General features: G+C 53.9%; 1 protein-coding gene across 1 annotated transcript in view; it reads left to right on the plus strand.

The window, feature by feature from the left end:
- MYO9B (myosin IXB) overlaps positions 1-19,005 on the plus strand; it is a 66,574-nt gene that overhangs the window by 20,214 nt on the left and 27,355 nt on the right. Inside the window, exons 3-12 of the mRNA XM_077776977.1 lie at positions 3,465-3,559; positions 8,785-8,847; positions 9,265-9,364; positions 9,620-9,720; positions 11,217-11,346; positions 12,766-12,855; positions 14,738-14,854; positions 15,168-15,302; positions 16,424-16,545; positions 18,672-18,813. Coding sequence (XP_077633103.1) covers positions 3,465-3,559; positions 8,785-8,847; positions 9,265-9,364; positions 9,620-9,720; positions 11,217-11,346; positions 12,766-12,855; positions 14,738-14,854; positions 15,168-15,302; positions 16,424-16,545; positions 18,672-18,813 — 1,095 coding nt within the window. The remainder of the gene's footprint in view (positions 1-3,464; positions 3,560-8,784; positions 8,848-9,264; positions 9,365-9,619; positions 9,721-11,216; positions 11,347-12,765; positions 12,856-14,737; positions 14,855-15,167; positions 15,303-16,423; positions 16,546-18,671; positions 18,814-19,005) is intronic.

Genomic DNA, 19,005 nt, shown 5'->3' on the forward strand with positions numbered 1-19,005 from the left:
CCCCTGCAGACAGAGCCATTTTCCTGGGGTCCCTGCCAGCAATAACCCTCCACCCCACGCAGGGTTATTTTCTGAGCATTTCCACACAGGAAAGCCCCAAGTTCAAGTGGACGCCCCAGGACTGTTTGCTCTGCAGACCAGGCAGAGCCGTCCCTCGCCAGGCTCCTCAGTCCATGGGGCTCATGGGCAGAGACCCTGCCAGGTCGCTTCTGTGCTCCATCGGGCCCATGGGACACCTCTCCAGGTGCCTCTTGCCACGTGTGACTGTTGTCCGTGTCCCCAAATGTGCACAACCCATCAGTGGGTGGAGGCCAAGCGCTGTTTCACATAGCAAAGTAATGCCTGAAAGATCCAGAAAAAGAAGTCTGGTTCCACCACGCCAGCACCAGCTTCCAGTTGATCCCCGTGTGCCGTTCTCCGCCCGCACCGATGATGCGATCAAGATGGCTCCTGCAAGGCCTGCAAGCAGGGGACAGTCTCTTTCGACACCATCTTTAGGCTTTGTAGTTGCCTAACATACGCTGATGTTCTTTTACCAACTTCAGCCTCTGCCTGCAACCCCAGCCGCTCCTCCGTCTCCACGCCCTGTCTCAGATTGGACACAAGATCCGAAGCCCTTGTGTGGCTCGTGGTCTGAGGCAGGGACTGAGGCTTCACCCAGAGGTGGTGTTGCAGAGGGTGGGGCAGCAGGAAGGCCACAAAAGGCAGCGGGCAGCCCACCCTGCTTGGGCAGATTGGGGGGCTCCTAGAGATGGGGACACCCGATCCACCACCAAGGTGGACGTGCAGGGCACCCCCTTCAGAGCCCCAGCACGGAGGGTGCTCTCTGACGCCAGAACAGTCCCAGGCACACAGCAGCCCGTCAACAAATTGTCAGGTGGATGGATGGATGGATGAACCCATATGAGTGAATGGGAGCTTATGTGCCAAAGCCTCATAAACACTTGGGAAGTGAGGTCCCTGCGGCTAGAAGATCAGAACAGAGAAGGCCAGCCCCGTAATCAAGATGAAGCCATCAGAATAACCTAGAACTCCCCTCTGAGAAAGGACGGCCCCAAGTGAATCTGGGGACAATAGAGTTGTCTTGGGTTAGGCCATCTCAGCCTGGCTGGAAGGACAGTCACCCCAGGGCAGGGAGCCTGGGGGACTTCTCAATGGGAAATCCCACCTTGGGGCTCACCTGTCAATAGGGAGAGAGGCAAGTGCATTTGCCTTGTGAGCTCATCCCATGGGACTTTCAGATTTTGAAATCTGAAAGTAAAACAGTGTTTGCCTAATGCAGTCTATCGAGGCTTGTTTGGTTTTNGGAGCCCCACCACCACCCCAATAGGGCCCTGTTGCCACCCCTGCCCCGAGCAGAACCCCCATATCCAGTTCTGGGCCAGGTTGCCTCTCTGGGGCACCTCCTTCGTCATTACTCCCCTGCTGGCTGACTTAGCAGTGGCCTTGGGTGTCTTAGCAGGGCCCATTCTTGGGGTCTCTGGAGCCCCAGCACAGCGGAGCAGGAAGTTGCTTGTCCTGTGACCCCCGTCTGCCAGGCACCTGACAGCCAGGTGCAGTGGTCCTGGTTCCGGGCTCTGCCAANAAGTGTTTGTAGAAGAGAAGGGGGCTCTGTGGCCACCGACTTGGGAAAGTGCCTCCTCAGACTGGGTTCCGCCTCTATGAGGCCATGGGGAGCCCCACCACCACCCCAATAGGGCCCTGTCGCCACCCCTGCCCCGAGCAGAACCCCCATATCCAGTTCTGGGGCAGGTTGCCTCTCTGGGGCACCTCCTTCGTCATTACTCCTCTGCTGGCTGACTTAGCAGTGGCCTTGGGTGTCTTAGCAGGCCCATTCTTGGGGTCTCTGGAGCCCCAGCACAGCGGAGCAGGAAGTTGCTTGTCCTGTGACCCCCGTCTGCCAGGCACCTGACAGCCAGGTGCAGTGGTCCTGGTTCTGGGNCCGGCACTTTCCCTGCCCTGCATTCCCCCTAAGTTTTATCATGCGTTCCCGCTGTCTGTTCACCCCCTCAGGGGTGTTGAATGCCTCATGGGAAGGGGGCACCCCAGGAACCTGGGCAGGGTGTGTGCTTTGTCTCCATCTGGGTGGTGGGCCCTTAGGAGACTCAGCGGGGGGGACCCCACTGAGTCACAAGACTCCATGCACTATGCATACTTTCCTCTATGTATTGGAAATGAAGTCCTGGTATTGGAAATGAAGCCCTGATTCATACCACAATGAGAATGAGCCCCAAAAGCATCATGCAGAGTGAAGGACACGAGACAAAAAGGCCACATAACATATGCTCCCACCTAGGAGAAATATCCTGAACAGGCAATTCCATAGAGGCAGAAAGCAGATTGGTGGCTGCCAGGGACTGAGGGAGGCAGGAGGGGGGATGGGGAGTGAGTGCCAATGGGGATGGGGGTCTCCTTTTGGGGTGATGGAAATGTTCTGGAATGAGATAGGGGTGACAACATTGTGAACGTACTAAATGCCACTGAATTGTTTATTTTAAAATGGTTATGTTTATGTTCTGCCGGTTTTACCCCAGTCAAAAAGTTTGCCAGAGCACCTGGGTGGCTCAGTCGGTTAAGCAACCGTCTCTTGACTTTGGCTCAGGTCAGGATCTCACAGTTCATGAGGTCGAGCCCCAAGTCGGTCTCTACACTGACCGTGCAGAGCTTGCTTGGGGTTCTCTCTACCTGTCCCCCTCTTGTGCGCCATGTGCGTGCACCCTCTCTCTCTCTCTCTCTTTCTCAAAATAAATAAATAAATTGCCATGAACTGGCTTGTCATCCCACATAATTACAGGACCCCTCCAGGACAGGACCTGTCTCCACATCTGCTTCCTCCCACCCATATCAGCCCTGGGCCCAGCAACCGCCTTCCAGAAAGAGCCAGATAGTAAATAGTTGCAGCCTTGCAGGCCAGAAGGTCTCTATCGGGCTGCTCTGCTGTTACAGTATAAAAGCAGCCATGGTAGATCCATAAATGAGCAGGCCTGGCTGCTCACCAATAAACTCTCATTTACGGACACTAAAAACGTGAATAGAATTTTCATGTGTCAGGAAATATTACTCTTCTTGGGTTTTTTTTTTTTTTTTTAATGATTTACAAATGTAAAAACCACTCTTGGCTTGCAGGCAGTACAAAAATAACCAGTGGACTAGATTTAGCCCACAGGCCAGAGTTTACCATGTGAATAATTGTAACTGAAAAAGAATGCTGCTGATGGCCTTTTGCACATCCGAGACTTAAAACTTGAACCGTCTCACCCAACTCAAACCCAGAGACAAAGCGTTAAGTATGTTGGAGCGCACCTGGGCCACACACCTTTGTGATCTCCAGTTCTCGGGCCGCTGGGCGACTTCGGCCAAATGGGCGCCCACAGCGCCCAGGGGGACCTCCGAGGCTCCAGGCTGAGGTGTGTGTAGAAATGTCGTGCTCCCGACCTGAAAACCTGCGTTTGTTTTTCTCACAGGCTTTTGGGAATGCCAAAACAGCCCACAACAACAACTCCAGCCGATTCGGGAAATTCATCCAGGTCAACTACCTGGAGAGTGGAATCGTGAGAGGGTGAGTTGGTAGTCTCCCAGCTGTGGGCCACCGGCCTCGGTCTGGGATCTCGCGGCATCCCTGTAAGGAGGAGCCAGCCTGGGAGCTCAGTGCTGAAATTATGGCCGTGCAGACGTGTGTGGATTGTACAGAGAAGCAAGTGTGATATTTTTTTTTTCCTAAGTCATTGATGTGGAGATCAGAGCTGTAACTCAAAGAGGGAAGTGTAGGTGCGGGAGGGGCGGGACCTCTGTCCCCAGGTCATTGAGCATGGGCCCAGGTGCCCAGGAAGCAAGTACAACGCCCTGAAGGTGCTAGTCTGCCAAGAACTGGCAAGGACACACCGACCTATGTCTTGGTCTTGATGAAGTTTTTGAATTCAATGGCTCTGGGGATACCACAGGCAGAATCGATGTGGACCGTGGCATTTGCCAAACGTGTGCCCCTTTAGCCAGGAGAAAACGTAATGCTGGGTAGCAAATTGAAGTGGCTATCCAGGGAAGGGTGGGTGGGTAGACAGCTGGGAAGGAGGGAGGAAGGGTAGATAGATTAATGGATGGATTCACGGGTGGGTGGATGGATTCATTGGATGGATGGATGGATGGATGGATTCATGGGTGGGCGGATGGATTCATTGGACAGGTGATGGATAGATTCATGGATTGAGTAGGTGGGTAGATGGATAGGCCCATTGCTAGATGGGTAAATTCATAGATGGATGAGTTCANAAGGCTGTTCAAAGGGATCCTCCCTGCCCTCACCTTCTGATGTGAGGGTCTGCCTGTGGCAGCGGGATTTATGCCCGTTCCAGGTGAAGCTCTGAGCAGCGAGGTGAGGAGCCCCAAATGCTCAACGTAGGGAGAGCTGAGCAGCAGGGCTAGAGGCCTGGAGAAGGCTCCAGCATTCCAGGAATGGAGAAGTCCTCGTGGGGCAGGGCTGGGGGATAGAGTCCAAATTGTATAGGTTCTTCTGTCCATCTAACTGGACTGATGATCATTTCTTTTTTTTTTTTTAATGTTTTATTTACTTCTGAGAGACAGAGAGAGGCAGCATGAGCAGGGGAGGGTCAGAGAGAGAGGGAGACACAGAATCGGAAGCAGACTCCAGGCTCTGAGCTAGCTGTCAGCCCAGAGCCCGACGCGGGGCTCGAACCCACGAACCTTAAGCGAAAGTCGGATGCTTAACCGACTAAGCCACCCAGCTGCCCCTGAAGTCGAACTCTTAACCGACTGAGCCACCCAGGCGCCCTGGACTGATGATCATTTCAAGTGACAGTTCGCATTCAAGACACAAACAAGAGTATTGTTTTCCCGAGTCCTTCAGCCTCCGGCCTCTTTCCTCTTTCCCACTGCCCAGGCTCCAGTGGGCAGCGAGGGCCCCCAGGAATGACACGTCTGCTCCGGCTCCTCAGTCCCGCCCCCCAGACCATCCAGTGTTCCCCCGCGCAGCCCTGCTGGGCACCTGCACGGGCACTGCCACCCACCCGCGTGGCAGAGCCTCCGACCAGCAGGAGATGCCCATGGTGTCTTAGGTGGCAGGATTATACCGTCTACGGTCCTAGGGGCTCCGTCAGGGGACCAGGGACGCCAGGAGGCTGCCTCGTGTTTTCCTGGGTCCCGGGCTGGCCCTGCAGCCGTAGACCAGACACTAGAGCCCTTGCTCCCAGCCCGCTCCTCCATGTGGCCTCTGTTTGGTGTCCTGGGGCTGCTCTAACAAAGTGCCACAAACCAGGGGCTCAGGACAATAGGAGACTGTCGTCTCCCAGCCCTGGAGACGTAGAAGTCAAGATGCAGGCAGGACGGCGCTCCCTCCCGAGGCCCTGGGAGAGGATTCTTCGTGCCCTCTTGCAGCTTCCGGGGACCCCAGGCCTGCCTTGGCTGGTGGCCACATCACCCCAGTCTCTGCCTCCACCATCACATGGTCTTCTCCTCTGTGTCTCTCGGGGATTCTCTTCTGCTTCTTAGGACATTTGTCCTGGATTTAGGGTCCAGCCCGATCGTGGAGGACAGTCATATCTCCAGATCCTTCCCTTAATCACATCTGCAAAGACCCTTTTTCCAAATACGGTGACGCTCACAGAGGCCAGGTGGGCACAACTCCCAGGGGCTGCTGTTCGACCCAGCACACCGGCAAGGGCCGGCCCTCCGCTAACTGGGACAGCCTGTCATGCCTGCCTCAGCCTCCCATCAGGCTCAGGCCCAGACGCCCTCGGTGGCAGGATCTTAGCGACCCATGTCTGAAACGCCTATCTGTGGCCTCAGACTCAGGAAAGGAAGTCCCACCTCGGCCCCTGACCGTGGCCTGCCCACGCTCCGAGGAGGAGGTGCACTTCCTGTCCAGGGAGTGGCCACGGCCAGCTGGAGAGGACCAGGCTCAGACCCGGTTCTGCTTTTGGGGAGGTGACACTTCTCAGTGCCATTTCCTGTGGAGGCCAAGGGTCAGGGACAGTCCAAGCCTTCTTCTAGTTCCCCAATCTGCAAGGCCTCATCTTCCTGTGGGTTCGGTGGCTCAGTGTTGGGGGATCCCTGGCCCCTGACACCCCCCCCCCCAGAGGGGCCTGGGGCCTAAGAAATGATCAGGAAAGGGAAGGGGCTGTCACCGTCAAATGACAGCTCAGTGCCAATGAGGGGCCACTGTCCTCCCCCATACGCTGCTGACACAGCACAGGGGATTGGCCACCGGGGGAGATTTGAGCAGGAGTCTGATTCTAGAACCAGATGCAGCCTCCCTCCCCAGGAGAACAAACCGCCGATAACTGAAACAGTTACTAGCTGGGGCAAGAAATGGAAAAAACATGGCTTGAAAGAAGCGAGGACACAGGCCCAGTCTGCAGAATCCCACGCACGTGTTTTGTGTGCACGTGTCCCAGGCAGGGCTGCAGACAGAGACTGTTGTCCTGAAGAGAGAGGCAGGTGGCCTCCAGCCAACCCTGGATCAGGGGCCCCATGCTGCACCCTCCCGCAGCGCCCCCTACCAGCCCTCGGCCACCAGCTGCCTCTCCTGTAAAACACTGGGCTCCAGGGCACCCTGGGGGCTCAGTCAGTTAAGCATCCAACTTCGGCTCAGGTCATGATCTCACAGTTCGGGAGTTCGAGCCCCTTAAGCATCCGACTTCGGCTCAGGTCATGATCTCACAGTTTGGGAGTTCGAGCCCCGCGTCGGGCTGTGCTGACAACTCGGACCCCAGAGCCTGCTTCAGATTCTGTGTCTCCCTCTCTCTCTGCCCCTCCCCCACTCATGCTCTGTCTCTCTCAAAAATAAATAAATAAAACATTAAAAAAAAGAAAATTTATAACACGATGGGCTCAACCAAGGGTGGCCTGCAGAGCCGTCCAGCTCCCACGCCTAGTGATGGTGGGACCCGTGAAAGACCAGTCCCTCTGTCCCCAGTGGGGGTGGAGGGGACAGGGCCAGTGCCCAGCTTGGGTCCCCGCCAGGCCACTTCCCTCCTGTGGGGTCCCAGGCAGCATGTGGCCTCTTCAATTTTTAGTACCTCATCCACCAGTGGGAGTCCCAGCCCCCACCCCCAGGGTGCAGGGGCTCTAATCCTTGCAGAGCCGTGCTCAGGAAGTCGTAGATGCCGGGGCGCCCTGGCGGCTGGGTCAGTTGAGCCTCCCACTTCGGCTCATGATCTCACGGTTCCCGAATTCAAACCCCACATCAGGCTTTTCGCTGACAGCACAAGGAGCCTGCTTCAAATCCTCTCTCCTCTCTCTTTCTCTCTCTCTGCCCCTCCCCCACTCGCGCATGCGCACTCCCTCTCTCCTCAAAATAAACTAAAAAAAGAAGAAAGTAGATACTCAAGGAAAACTTTGCGTTACTACTGTCGACATCAAGAGTTGCCCCAGGGCCCACACAGCAAACATCAAACTTCCCTCAGCTGAGGAGTGGGCCAGCACGGTGTGGGGGTCCAGGCAGGAGAAGGAATAAAGTTCCGGTACCTGCCAGGCTGCGGCTGAATCTCAGAATCCCTGGGCCCAGGTGACAAGGCAGGCACGGCATGTATACCGAATGCCTGTGTTGCTTTAAAATTCTAGAAAATGCTCGGGGCGGCTGGGTGGCTTAGTCGGTTAAGCGTCCGACTTTCGCTTAGGTCATGATCTCGCGGTTCGTGGGTTCCAGCCCCACATCGGGCTCTGTGCTGACTGCCGGCTCAGAGCCTGGAGCCTGTTTCAGTCTGTGACTCCCTCTCTCTCTGACCCTCCCCTGCTCACGCTGTCTCTCTCTCTCTCCTAGAAATAAAAAATAAAAAAAAAAACATTTAAAATTCTAGAAAATGCAAACTAATCTATAGGGGAGCCGTTCGGTGGCTGTTCCGGGGCGGGGTGGGAGCCAGGATGACCAGGGCCCAGGAAACTCGGTCATGGTGGCGGGCACACAGGTGTCTGCATGTGTCACCCCCAGTCACTGGTTCACACGCTTTGGCTTGTTGTACCTTGGTGCCAGCTGGTAAAGCTCTCGAAAGAAAATGTGTAGGTTATGGAAGGATCCAGTCAAAAATCACCCCATTGAATCATGCGCAGTTTGTATCAATAATAAAGTGATAGAAAAAATTGAAAATGAACCTGTTATCATATTTAGATTGTTTTATTTTTTATTTTAGAGGGGACAGGGGCGGAGAGCGAATCTTTCTTTTTTTTTTAATGTTTATTAAGAGAGCGCATATGCATGTGCACACACACAAGGAAGAGAAGGCAGAGAGAGAAAGAGAGAGAGAGAGAGAGAGAGAGAATCCCAAGCAGGCTCCATGCTTAGTGCAGAGCCCAACGAGGGGCTCGATCCCACAACCCTGGGATCATAACCTGGCAAGAGTCAACACCTGAACCATCTAGGTGCCCATAGGTGATCATATTTCTATTTTTTTTTAATTTTTTTAATGTTTTATTTATTTCTGAGAGAGAGAGAGACAGAGTGAGCAGGGGAGGGTCAGAGAGAGGGAGACACAGAATCCGAGGCAGGCTCCAGGCTCTGAGCTGTCAGCACAGAGCCCGATGCGGGGCTCAAACACACAAACTGTGAGCTCATGACCTGAGCCAAAGTCGGACTCTTAACTGACTGAACCGCCCAGGCGACCCGGTGATCATATTTCTAAAAGTGATTTAGGTACCTATCGTTTACCTTAGGTCAGAGAAGGTTAATCCACAGCTGGCTTCATGATGGTAACAGATTATTCCAGTTCCTTCCAGAAAAGTGGATCAAACTATAACATTTTATTCCTTCTTTTTTTTTTTTCCTTTTAATGACAGGGCCGTGGTAGAAAAATACCTGCTTGAAAAGTCTCGCCTCGTCTCGCAAGAGAAAGACGAGAGGTAAGAGGAAATGTCCTTAGTGACCCACCGTGTCTGCCTTCTTCACTCACAAAGGAGAGAAGCAGGCGGCTTGGCCCGACAGGAGGCAGTGGCCCATCTCCGAGGCGTGAGCTGCTCTGTGGCCACAAGCTTTGCACTCCTACCCCCTGAGCCACCTTTTGCCCTTATTTTTGTGCCTCCCCGGGCTTTTACCCAGAGTAATGCCCCCGCCCCAGAAATATACTCACCAGAGAAGCTCACGGTTCCGTTTTCTTCTTAAGATGTAATGAGAATCTACGTACCGGCTCAAATCTGTGCATACTCGAGGTGCTTTCCTGCCCCCCTATGTAGTCCCCAGAGCAACGTTAGTGATGGTTTGGAGCAGAGCTGTTGCTTGGCCTCCAAAACCAGATTTTTCCTCCTCGTTTGGGCCCACAGGAACTACCATGTGTTTTATTATCTGCTACTTGGGGTCAGCGAGGAAGAACGCCAAGAATTTCAGCTCAAGCAGCCTGGAGATTATTTCTACCTCAACCAGGTAACAACCCCGAACCCCGGCCACAAATGCAGCCTCTGTTCCCCACGGGCTGTTTACGCACCACCGGGAGGTCAGAGGCTGTCTGCCCAGGCCCTCTCTGGGCCCCAAACTGACTCCGATGATGCCCAGAGGAGGCAGCATAAAGGGGCCCATTCATTCCCTGTGGCCCGAGCCTTGGCCCCACGGGTACAGCCAAAATCATTCTCGCGCGCCGCCCTCCCATAATTGCCCAGAGTGCTGCTGACTGTTTTTCAGCATAACTTGAAGATCGAAGATGGAGAAGACCTGAAGCATGACTTTGAAAGACTCAAGCAGGCCATGGAGATGGTGGGCTTCCTCCCTGCCACCAAGAAGCAGTAAGTGAGCAAGCCCNGGCTGACACCCCAGCGGGAAGTAAGGCACCAAGGAGGGCGGCCCGGTGACGCCGAGCCCAGGAGAAGGGACTTGCTCGTCATTAGTTACCAGGAGACGTAAAACCACGGGGCTTTGGGCTGACAAAGCAAGTGTGTGTAATACATAAAACATGGTTAAGCTTCTAAATTTTCCATGGTGTGTATTTTACCACAGTTTAAAAAAAATTTTTTTTTAAGTTTTTTGGAAGCCACCCGGGGTACTTCACACCTGCCCACTGGCCGGTGTACCCAGCGGGAGTGGCCGCCCACTTCCAGAAGGGCACACGTCAGGCCGGCCACTTTGGAAAAGTGTCTGCAGGCTCTACTAGAGCCGTGTGTCCACCACACAGTCACACGTGGGCTCATTCAAGGACATGCACACGGCCGCCTCGTCATTAACAGGCAGAAAGGTGGACCCCAGCCCCCCCACCCCAACACACATGCACAAATGCCCACCAGCAGGAGATTCAATAAATAAACCAACAGCTATGGATGGTGCAAGGGTTGGCAAACTTTCAGTAAAGGGTCAGATAGGAAAGTTTTCCATTTTGAGAGCCAGACTGGTCATGGGTACGTGTTCTTCTCTGTGTTTTGTTCAAGTTTCTTAACCATAGTCTAAAAACGTAACCACACTCAGCTCTGAGGCCATACGATAACAGACCGTAAGTTCAATCATGGTGGCCTCCCCGGGCGCCATGTCTGGAGACATTTCTGGTTATCACGCTGTGTAGGGGTGGGGGATGGGGGACAGTGCCACCGGCGTCTGGTAGGCGGAGGCCAGGGGTACTGTCAAGCACCCCATAACGCAGTGGACGGCCCTCCGCAGCAAAGAATGATCCAGTCACTCACGTCAGCAGTGCCGAGGCTGAGAAACCCTGGGCTGCGGCGTTGAGAAGGTAGAAGCCAGACCCCACGCAGTAATGTGCGCAGCCCCACTCCCCGTCTTCCAATGACAGGCCAGATACAAGCACATAGGATTTCATTGACGTCTGTCCAGTTAACAGACAGCGTTAGATACGAGGGCAGCAGTCCCTCTGCGGGGGCTGGGGTGGGTTCCAGTGCCTGGAATGTTCTTTCTCTTGCTCTGAGTGCTAGTTACAGGGCTGTGTATATTTTGCAACAGTTCATCAAGCTCTACGCTTGAGGATTGTTTGCTTTCTTTGCCTGTTCTTTATGCACAGTGACGTGGGGTTTCTTTGGAGTTTTTATTTCATGCATGTTAGGCCTCCATACAAAAAGTTTGTGACCAAACCCCCCCACTGGGATGGGGAGTGAGCCATCTGTCTGCAGTCACATACATTCCACAAAGGGTCCCCAGCCGTGAGATTGGACGTTTCTTTAAACTTCATACGCTCTGACTGGACTTGGCTGGTTTTACAAATTCAGCCCAACTGGCTGGAAGCTTCTATCGTCTTCCAACTCTGGAAGCGTCCCCAACACAGGCTCCTTTGCTCTCCCAGGATTTTTTCCGTCCTCTCGGCCATCCTGTACCTGGGCAACGTCACGTACAAGAAGAGAGCCACGGGCCGAGACGAAGGTCTGGAGGTCGGGCCCCCCGAGGTCCTGGACACTCTATCGCAGCTCCTGAAGGTACTGCCCCCTCCGCTTGGCCAGGGCAGCTGTGCCTCTGTGACCTGGGGCCCGTCCGCCTGCTTCCTCCCCACCATCTGTACCACACCTCTTCCTCCTTTCCCTCTCTCTCTCTCTCTTTAATTGAAGTATAATTGCCAGACAACATTGTGTTCGTTTCAGGTTGCAACATAATGATCCGGTATTTGTATGTATTGCAAAACGATTACCACAATAAGCCTAGTTAACATCTGTCACCACATGTCGTTACAGAATTTGTTTTTTGGTTTTTTTCTCCTGCCGATGAGAACCTTGAAGATCCACTCTCTTACCGGCTTTCAGTTATGCCCCACGGCATTATTAACCAAAGCCCCCATGCCGGACCTTTCTTTTCCAGGGTTCATTTCTTCTCTCACTGGAAAGGCTGTTCCTTTTGACCCGCTCCATTCATTTTGTTCACCCCCACCCCCCACCTCTGGCAACCACCCAGCTAGTCTCTGTATCTGTCAGCTTCATTTCGTTTGGGAGGTTTTTTTGGTCGGGGGTATTTGTATTTTTGTTGTGTTTTGTTTTGTTTAAGATTCCACATACAAGTGAAATCTTGTGGTTTATTTCACTTAGCGCCATGCCCTCCAGGGCACCCCTTCTGTGTGTCTAAAGGACTCCCTCCTGGGCCTGGCTGCCTCCCCTGTCAGCCCCTCTTGTGAAAGGCACTTTAAAGCCATACTTTGATCAGCAAGGTCATTTTCTCATTGGACCCACCAGCCCCTTGTCAACCCACTGAGTGGGGGGGAGCTGGCCAATGTCTGGAGGCATTTTGGGGTTGTCACAATTCAGGAGCTACTGTCATCTAGCGGGTGAGGCCAGGGATGCTGCTTAGCACCTACAATGTACAGAACAGCTTCCCCACAGCGAAGGGGGATCCGGCCCCAAATGTCAGTGGTGCCAGATCTGAGAAGTCCTGCCCTTGTCTTTTCTGTTTTCTGAGCGTGTGTCCCATGTGTTCTTAAAGAGCACCTGTGTGCAGGAGCCCTGGCTTCCGTTGCGTTGGTGGCGGTGAGTGGGCACCTGTCAGGAGATGGGGGCAGCTTCCGCTCCCCCCGCTCTGACCACCTCTGGCTTGTGGTCCGGAGGGAGCAGGCCAAGAGCCTACTCCTGCGGCAACATCTATAAATGCAGGTTGGCAGGCAGCACATGGGCTGGCAGTGACCCCCAGGCCCGTGTGACCACTCCCAGGGCCATCGACCGAGCCTGTGGGTGTGACGGTTCTGAGACCCACCGAGCATGGCACACGACATGGGGCAGGCTTAGGCGTGTTTCCCGGTGCAGCCGCTGGGGGGTCCTTCTCCCACCTACCTCAGTACCGGGAGGATCCTCAAAACAATCCATCTATCCACACACACCCCCGTCCCTTTCTCTCCCTCCTGGACTTCGAAACAGGTGAAGCGAGAAATCCTGGTGGAGGTTCTGACCAAAAGAAAAACCGTAACGGCCAATGACAAGCTCATCCTTCCCTACAGTCTCAGCGAGGTGAGCACCGCCCTGGGCTCTCACAGGGCACCGGGCCCCAAACCGTGGCTTGGGGTAGGGGCTTTGAAAACAGCCAGGCTGGATAGTCTTTTTCCATTCTTTAAAGTGACAGAGGAGGGGGCACTTGGGTGGCCCTGTCGGTTGAGCATCTGACTCTCGATTTTAGCTCAAGTCATGATCCCAGGGTCATGGGATTGAGCCCCACGGCAGGCTCCACACCAAGCATGGAGCCTGATTAAGATTCTTTCTCTCTCTCTCTCTCTCTCTCTCCCTCCCTCTGCCTGTCTCCCTTGCTTACGCACATGTTCTCCTTCTTTCTCTCTCTGTAAATTTTTTTAAATATTTTTATTTATTTTTGAGAGAGAGAGAGAGCATGAACAGAGGAGGGGCAGAGAGAGAGGGAGACACAGAATCCAAAGCAGGCTCCAGGCTCTTAGCTGTCAACACGGAGCCAACAACGGGGCTTGAACTCACGAACTGCGAGATCATGACCTGAGCCAAAGTTGGACATTTAACCGACTGAGCCACCCAGGTGGGCGCCCCCCCCACCTCTAAAATAAAAAGCGACAAAGAAGAACCATCACTTGCTTCTGGTCCTCACATGAGCACAGCACAGACCAGCTTAGCAGACCTCCACTCTAGGGCCAGAACTCAGGCCATCCGTGTTCCACTTGGTGTTTCCACGCTAGTTCTCACTAGTCCGCGCTGGTTCTCACTAGCAGAGGACAGCCACCCGCAGCCCACAGGCGTAATCCAGCCCACTGCCTGCTTTTGTAAATAAAGTTTTATGGGCACGGGGCACACAGCCACACCCACGGTTTTCCATGCCGCTCTCCTACGGCACCGGCAGAACCGGCTCAGCACAGGGCGGACTGTCTGGCCCTCATAGCAGAAACTACTGACCTTCTAGGGGCGCCTGGGGTGGCTTAGTCAGTTAAGCATCCGACTTTCTTAGGTCATGATCTTGCGGTTCGTGGGTTCGGGCCCCGCGTCGGGCTCTNCCCTAAATCTTATAAGGCACCTCTCTCTGGCCTTTGCCCCAGCCAAGAGGTCTTCCGGGCAATGTGTTTTTCTTGGGTTTTTACATCTCAAGAGCGATGTGACCTGTAGCTTTCGGCTTGCAGAGCCGCAGGAAAGTACCCGGCCACCGGGGGGATTTTTAGTTGCTGGTGGAAGCTGCCATGCACATCTTAAACAGGCACCGCGGACATTCTGGGCCCTCCACGGGCAAAGGTACCCTGTGATGTCATGTGAGAGTTGCTACAGGACCCCAGAGACCCCAGCGGCGTGGCTGCCCCTTAGAGGCTTAGTGTCAAGAGCAAAGTGCCAGGCGTGGGCCTCGTGGCCCCATTTCCACCATCACCACCCAGGAAAGGCATGTGTTGTAGATCTTAATTGCAGCTTAGCACATCTGCCACAGCTTAGATCTGAGTACATATGGAAAAGGAATTTCTTATTTCTTCTATGTAAATTAGACCTCAACAAAGCCTTTTTTTTTTTTTTTTAAGCATTACTACTTTTATGCATACGCTGGCATCCCCATGATGCTCCCAGAACCGCAGGGGACCTTGGCTTTAAACCCAGTTCGGCCCCCTGGCTGGTGGTCCCCACAGGCAGGCCCAGCGCCCTCCCTGAGCCTGTGTTGCATCCTTAGTCCCCAGGCTGCTCCGAGGAGCGGCCTGGCTCGGGAGACAGACTTTGTAAACCTTAGGCTGCTGGCCTCATAGTTCACGCGTCCAAGCTATGAAGTGAGAGGGGGCGTGTCTGACGAGTTGGGTGCTTAAAGTCACAGCCTGGATTGTCCATCCAGTGCCAACATCTGCGTGGTGCAGCCCAGGGCCCACCCCGTCAAGGTGTGACACTCCCCACTCTGTGCCCGCAGGCCATCACTGCCCGCGACTCCATGGCCAAGTCCCTGTACAGCGCCCTGTTCGACTGGATCGTTCTTCGGATCAACCACGCCCTCCTCAACAAGAAAGACATGGAGGAGTCTGTCTCGGTGAGAGCCCCGCCCCCTCCATTAGGCAGGGCTGAGGGAGGCCACGTGCTCGGGGTAGCACATCCTCAGCAGGTGGCCTGCCATGTCGGGAGCCAAGGTGGCTTTGGCTGGTGTCGGGCAAGAGGCTGGTTTCTCCGAGGGGCACCGTCCTCAGGGCCCAGTGCACCATGAACGCAGGGGGCCCCTGGCCCACACGTTACAGGTGCCAAGGCAGCGAAGCAGAGCATCCAGCCGAGCACAGAGCCCTCACGGCCAAACGGGTCGCTTCTGCAGGAGGACACTCCAGTAACAACCATTTTCTGTGCCTTCCCAGTGCCTGTCCATTGGGGTCCTCGACATCTTCGGATTCGAAGACTTCGAGAGGAACAGCTTCGAACAGTTCTGCATCAATTATGCCAACGAGCAGCTTCAGTATTACTTCAACCAGCACATTTTCAAACTGGAACAGGTAAGGAAATGCCATCCCGTTGCCTGGGCAGCCCAAGGCGGGGACAGAAGGAGCCAGGACCGGGATCTCCCTCGGCGCCCAGTTTACGGACAAACCAGCCCTGGGAATTTTCTCTGCAAAAGAGAAAGAGTGGGAAAGTCCTGCCCAGCCTTGGATGAGACAGACTTTGGGGGTATTTTTGTCCCGGGTCAATTTTGCACCTTCTCCTTGCTCAGTTGCGAAAACCCATTCGTTGGGAGAGAGGTGCAGCAGCCTTGTAAGAATTTGCTTTGGTCATCAGTGTTGTCGAACTCACTTACCCATCTCTTCGCTACCAAACACTCCGCCATCTTTACCCATGTATCACTGATGATTCTGATGGGGGAAAAAAGGATGGCTTATACGTAAATTTCTAGCTGATTGTACGGTTACACTTTCTTTCTGGCTGCTGACCCTCGAAATGTCCAAACTGAGTCGTGTGGCAAGAGCGAAACACTGCGATTGCAGACATGTGGTGCGGAAGAAAGAGATGATAAATACAGAGTGCCTTGCCGATATTTTTTTACACTGCTTCCACATTGCCAGGTTCATGGTTTGGATGTATTGGGTTTAAATGAAGTGTATTATTAAACTTAACCCCGGTTTCTTTTCACATCTTTAACTGCTATTATTAGAAAATTTGCAGTTCGCGCAGGCCACTCGCATTATTGGACATTGCAGTTCCAGAGCAGGGGCAGCTCACAGGTCAAATCCAGCCCCGCGACCCATTTTTGTAAATAAAGCTTTATTGGCACACGCCCACACCCACTTGGCTACATATCATCTGTGGCCTCTTTGACGCTGCAACAACAGAATCGACCAACACCATCCAGCTCGTAAAGCTGAACATGTTACCCTCTGGCCCTTTGCAGAGAAAGTCCACTGACCCCTGGGACATTTTAAGCAGGATCTTCCGTTACTAATAATGTTATATAATAACGAATAGATTTCCGTTGCTCTCCTAACATGTCTTGTATTACTTGCATGTGTACGTATTAATAGGTACACATGCACATAAATATGCGTACATACGCCACGTGCTATGTAAACACGAACCTAGCCATGAGATAGTGATGTTCTCTGCTAACCCCTGTACCCCGCAGGAGGAGTACCAGAGCGAAGGTATCTCGTGGCACAACATTGACTATACGGACAACGTTGGCTGTATCCACCTGATCAGCAAGAAGCCCACCGGGCTCTTCTATCTGCTGGACGAAGAGAGCAAGTAAGTGTCCACAGCCAGCGTCCCCACAGAGCCCTATGTCCAGCTGCTTTAGCCACAGATCCTGACCTATCCACGCACATCACATCCATCGCGGAAATGTTAACACGCGCGATAGCTGAACTCTGAAACATGCGCGCCCAGGAGTTCTTAAGAAAGGGACCTGGGGTGGGAGTCTAGAAACTGGGCACAGGGGTGGTTCGTCCTTGCAAAGAGCCACGCGTGGAATCCAGGCCCCGGAAGCCAGGTTTACCGCTAAGTCTGGCACCCCTCGTCCATGGGACATGGCGAATGCTGGAAACTTGATCTGTAAAGTGCCTCCGGCTGGGTCATCCAGCTGCAGTCACCAAAATTCACCGAATTCGTTCCCTGCGGCTCCTGTAAGCACAGGCAGCTCCAGACAGCAGAAACATACTCTCTCCCCATCCCAGAGGCCAAGAGTGCAAAGTCAGCCTCACTGGGCTGAAGTCAAGGTGTCAGCAGGGCTGTGCTTCTGCCAGAGCTTCCGGGGGAGGATTCTCCCTGGCCTCTCCCAGCTGCCGGGGCCACGGGCACTCCTTAGCTTGTAGCCCCATCACCCCAGTCTCTGCATCTGTGGTCACAGCACCATCTCTTCTGTCTTTGTCTCGTCTCCTCTTCTTGTAAAGATGCCAGGGGCGCCTGGGTGGCTCAGTCGATGGAGCATCCGACTCTTGGTTTTGGGTTGTGAATTCGAGCCCCGACTTTCAGACTCTGCACTGACAGCATAGGGCCTGCTTGGGATTCTCTCTCCCTCTTTTTGGTACCCACACACACGCACTTTTACTCTCTCTCTCTCAAAATAAATAAATAAATGTTTATTATTTTTTTTAATTTTAAATTTTTTTACTGTTTATTTTTTTGAGAGAGAGAGAGAGACAGCATGAGCAGGGGAGGGGCAGAGAGAGAGGGAGACACAGAATCCGAAGCAGGCTCCAGGCTTCGAGCTGTCAGCACAGAGCCAGACATAGAGCCCAAACTCACAAACCGTGAGATCATGGCCCGAGCCAAAATCAGACACTTAACCGACTGAGCCACCCAGGCGCTCCAATGAATAAATTTTTAAATAAATATTCCAATCCACTGGATTAGTGCCCGCCCAAAAGACCTCATCTTAATAATGAATTATATTCACAAAGACCCTGTTTCTGAATAAAGTCACTTTCCCAGGTTCCACAGGTCAGGACATGGACACATCTTTCTATCACCAACTTTTTATCAGCCGTTTGTCTGCTTCTGAGGTCCCTGCGGGGCTGGGTTGACTCAGCCTCACCTCCTGCCTCAGTCCAGGTCCCCCATCTGGGACAGGGGACAGACTCCTCCATCCATAGCCGGGATTCAGGGAGAGAACGTTCAGATGACAGGCCAGGCAGAGCGTTAGGAAGGGCTAAATCGTCATTCCCGGGAAACCCAGAGCTGGATCTGGAGGGGAAATGTGAGGCAGGGCTAGGCTGAGCAGGGTCAGATCTGTCTTTGTTTAAAATCTTGCTGGTTTTGTTCATCATGGATTTTTTTTTTTTTTTTTGCATTGAGCTGGATTTTTTGAAATAGTGTGGTAAAGCAGTAATTTTTTACCTGGGTGAGCAGGTAAAAACATGGCCCTGAAAACAGTGTGCTTCATAGCCAGCCACAGACCCTCCCCCTCTGCCACCCCACCCCCATTAAGCTGTGGAGGCTGGCGTTGGGAATTGGGCACATTGCTCAGCCTGTGTTTGCGACGCGGCTGGGCAGAGACAGGGCGGGCCAAAGTCAGCTGCAGCATTTCCTTCCTGGGGGGCAGAAATAGCCAGGTACGACGGGTCCCTTATTCTGCCCCGCCCCCTCCCTGCTGCACCCTCATCTCCCAGCCCCTTCCTATAACGGGACCACAGGCAGGGCCCCCCACACAACCCAGCATCCAGGTACAGACAAATCTGAGACCGGAAGTCACCACATTCCAGGATTATTCCTGGGAGCCGCCTGCAGCGAGGCCCAGGTCCCAGTCTTGCCGGCATCACATGTCCACGTGGGCCACCAGGGCCCCGGCCTCGTCCACAGAGGACCCGTGACGTGATGCAGAGCGAGCGCTCGCCGCTATTCCCACAGCTAAAAGTTCCCAACTCCCCTCCCAGCTTTCCCCATGCCACGAGCCAGACCCTGCTGGCCAAGTTCAAACAGCAGCATGAAGACAACAGGTACTTCCTTGGCACCCCCGTCATGGAGCCGGCGTTCATCATTCAGCACTTTGCGGGGAAAGTGAAATACCAGATCAAGGTACGTGTCTGTCCGAGGCCGTGATCAGTCAAGTCGTCCTCTGCCGCGGAGGCAGGAGAGGGGCAGGGCGGATGGCCCGGAGGCCCCTTACCTCTGGCGTCTTGATTACATTGTGCCGAGCGAGGTTCTGGGACCCTCAGCCCCAAATCCCTGGCTCTTTCCGTCAAAGGCCCTGGGGACGGGACCCGCCTG

Source organism: Crocuta crocuta, unplaced genomic scaffold (genome assembly GCF_008692635.1).
Source record: "Crocuta crocuta isolate KB4526 unplaced genomic scaffold, BGI_CrCroc_1.0 scaffold77, whole genome shotgun sequence".
NCBI lineage: Eukaryota > Metazoa > Chordata > Mammalia > Carnivora > Hyaenidae > Crocuta > Crocuta crocuta.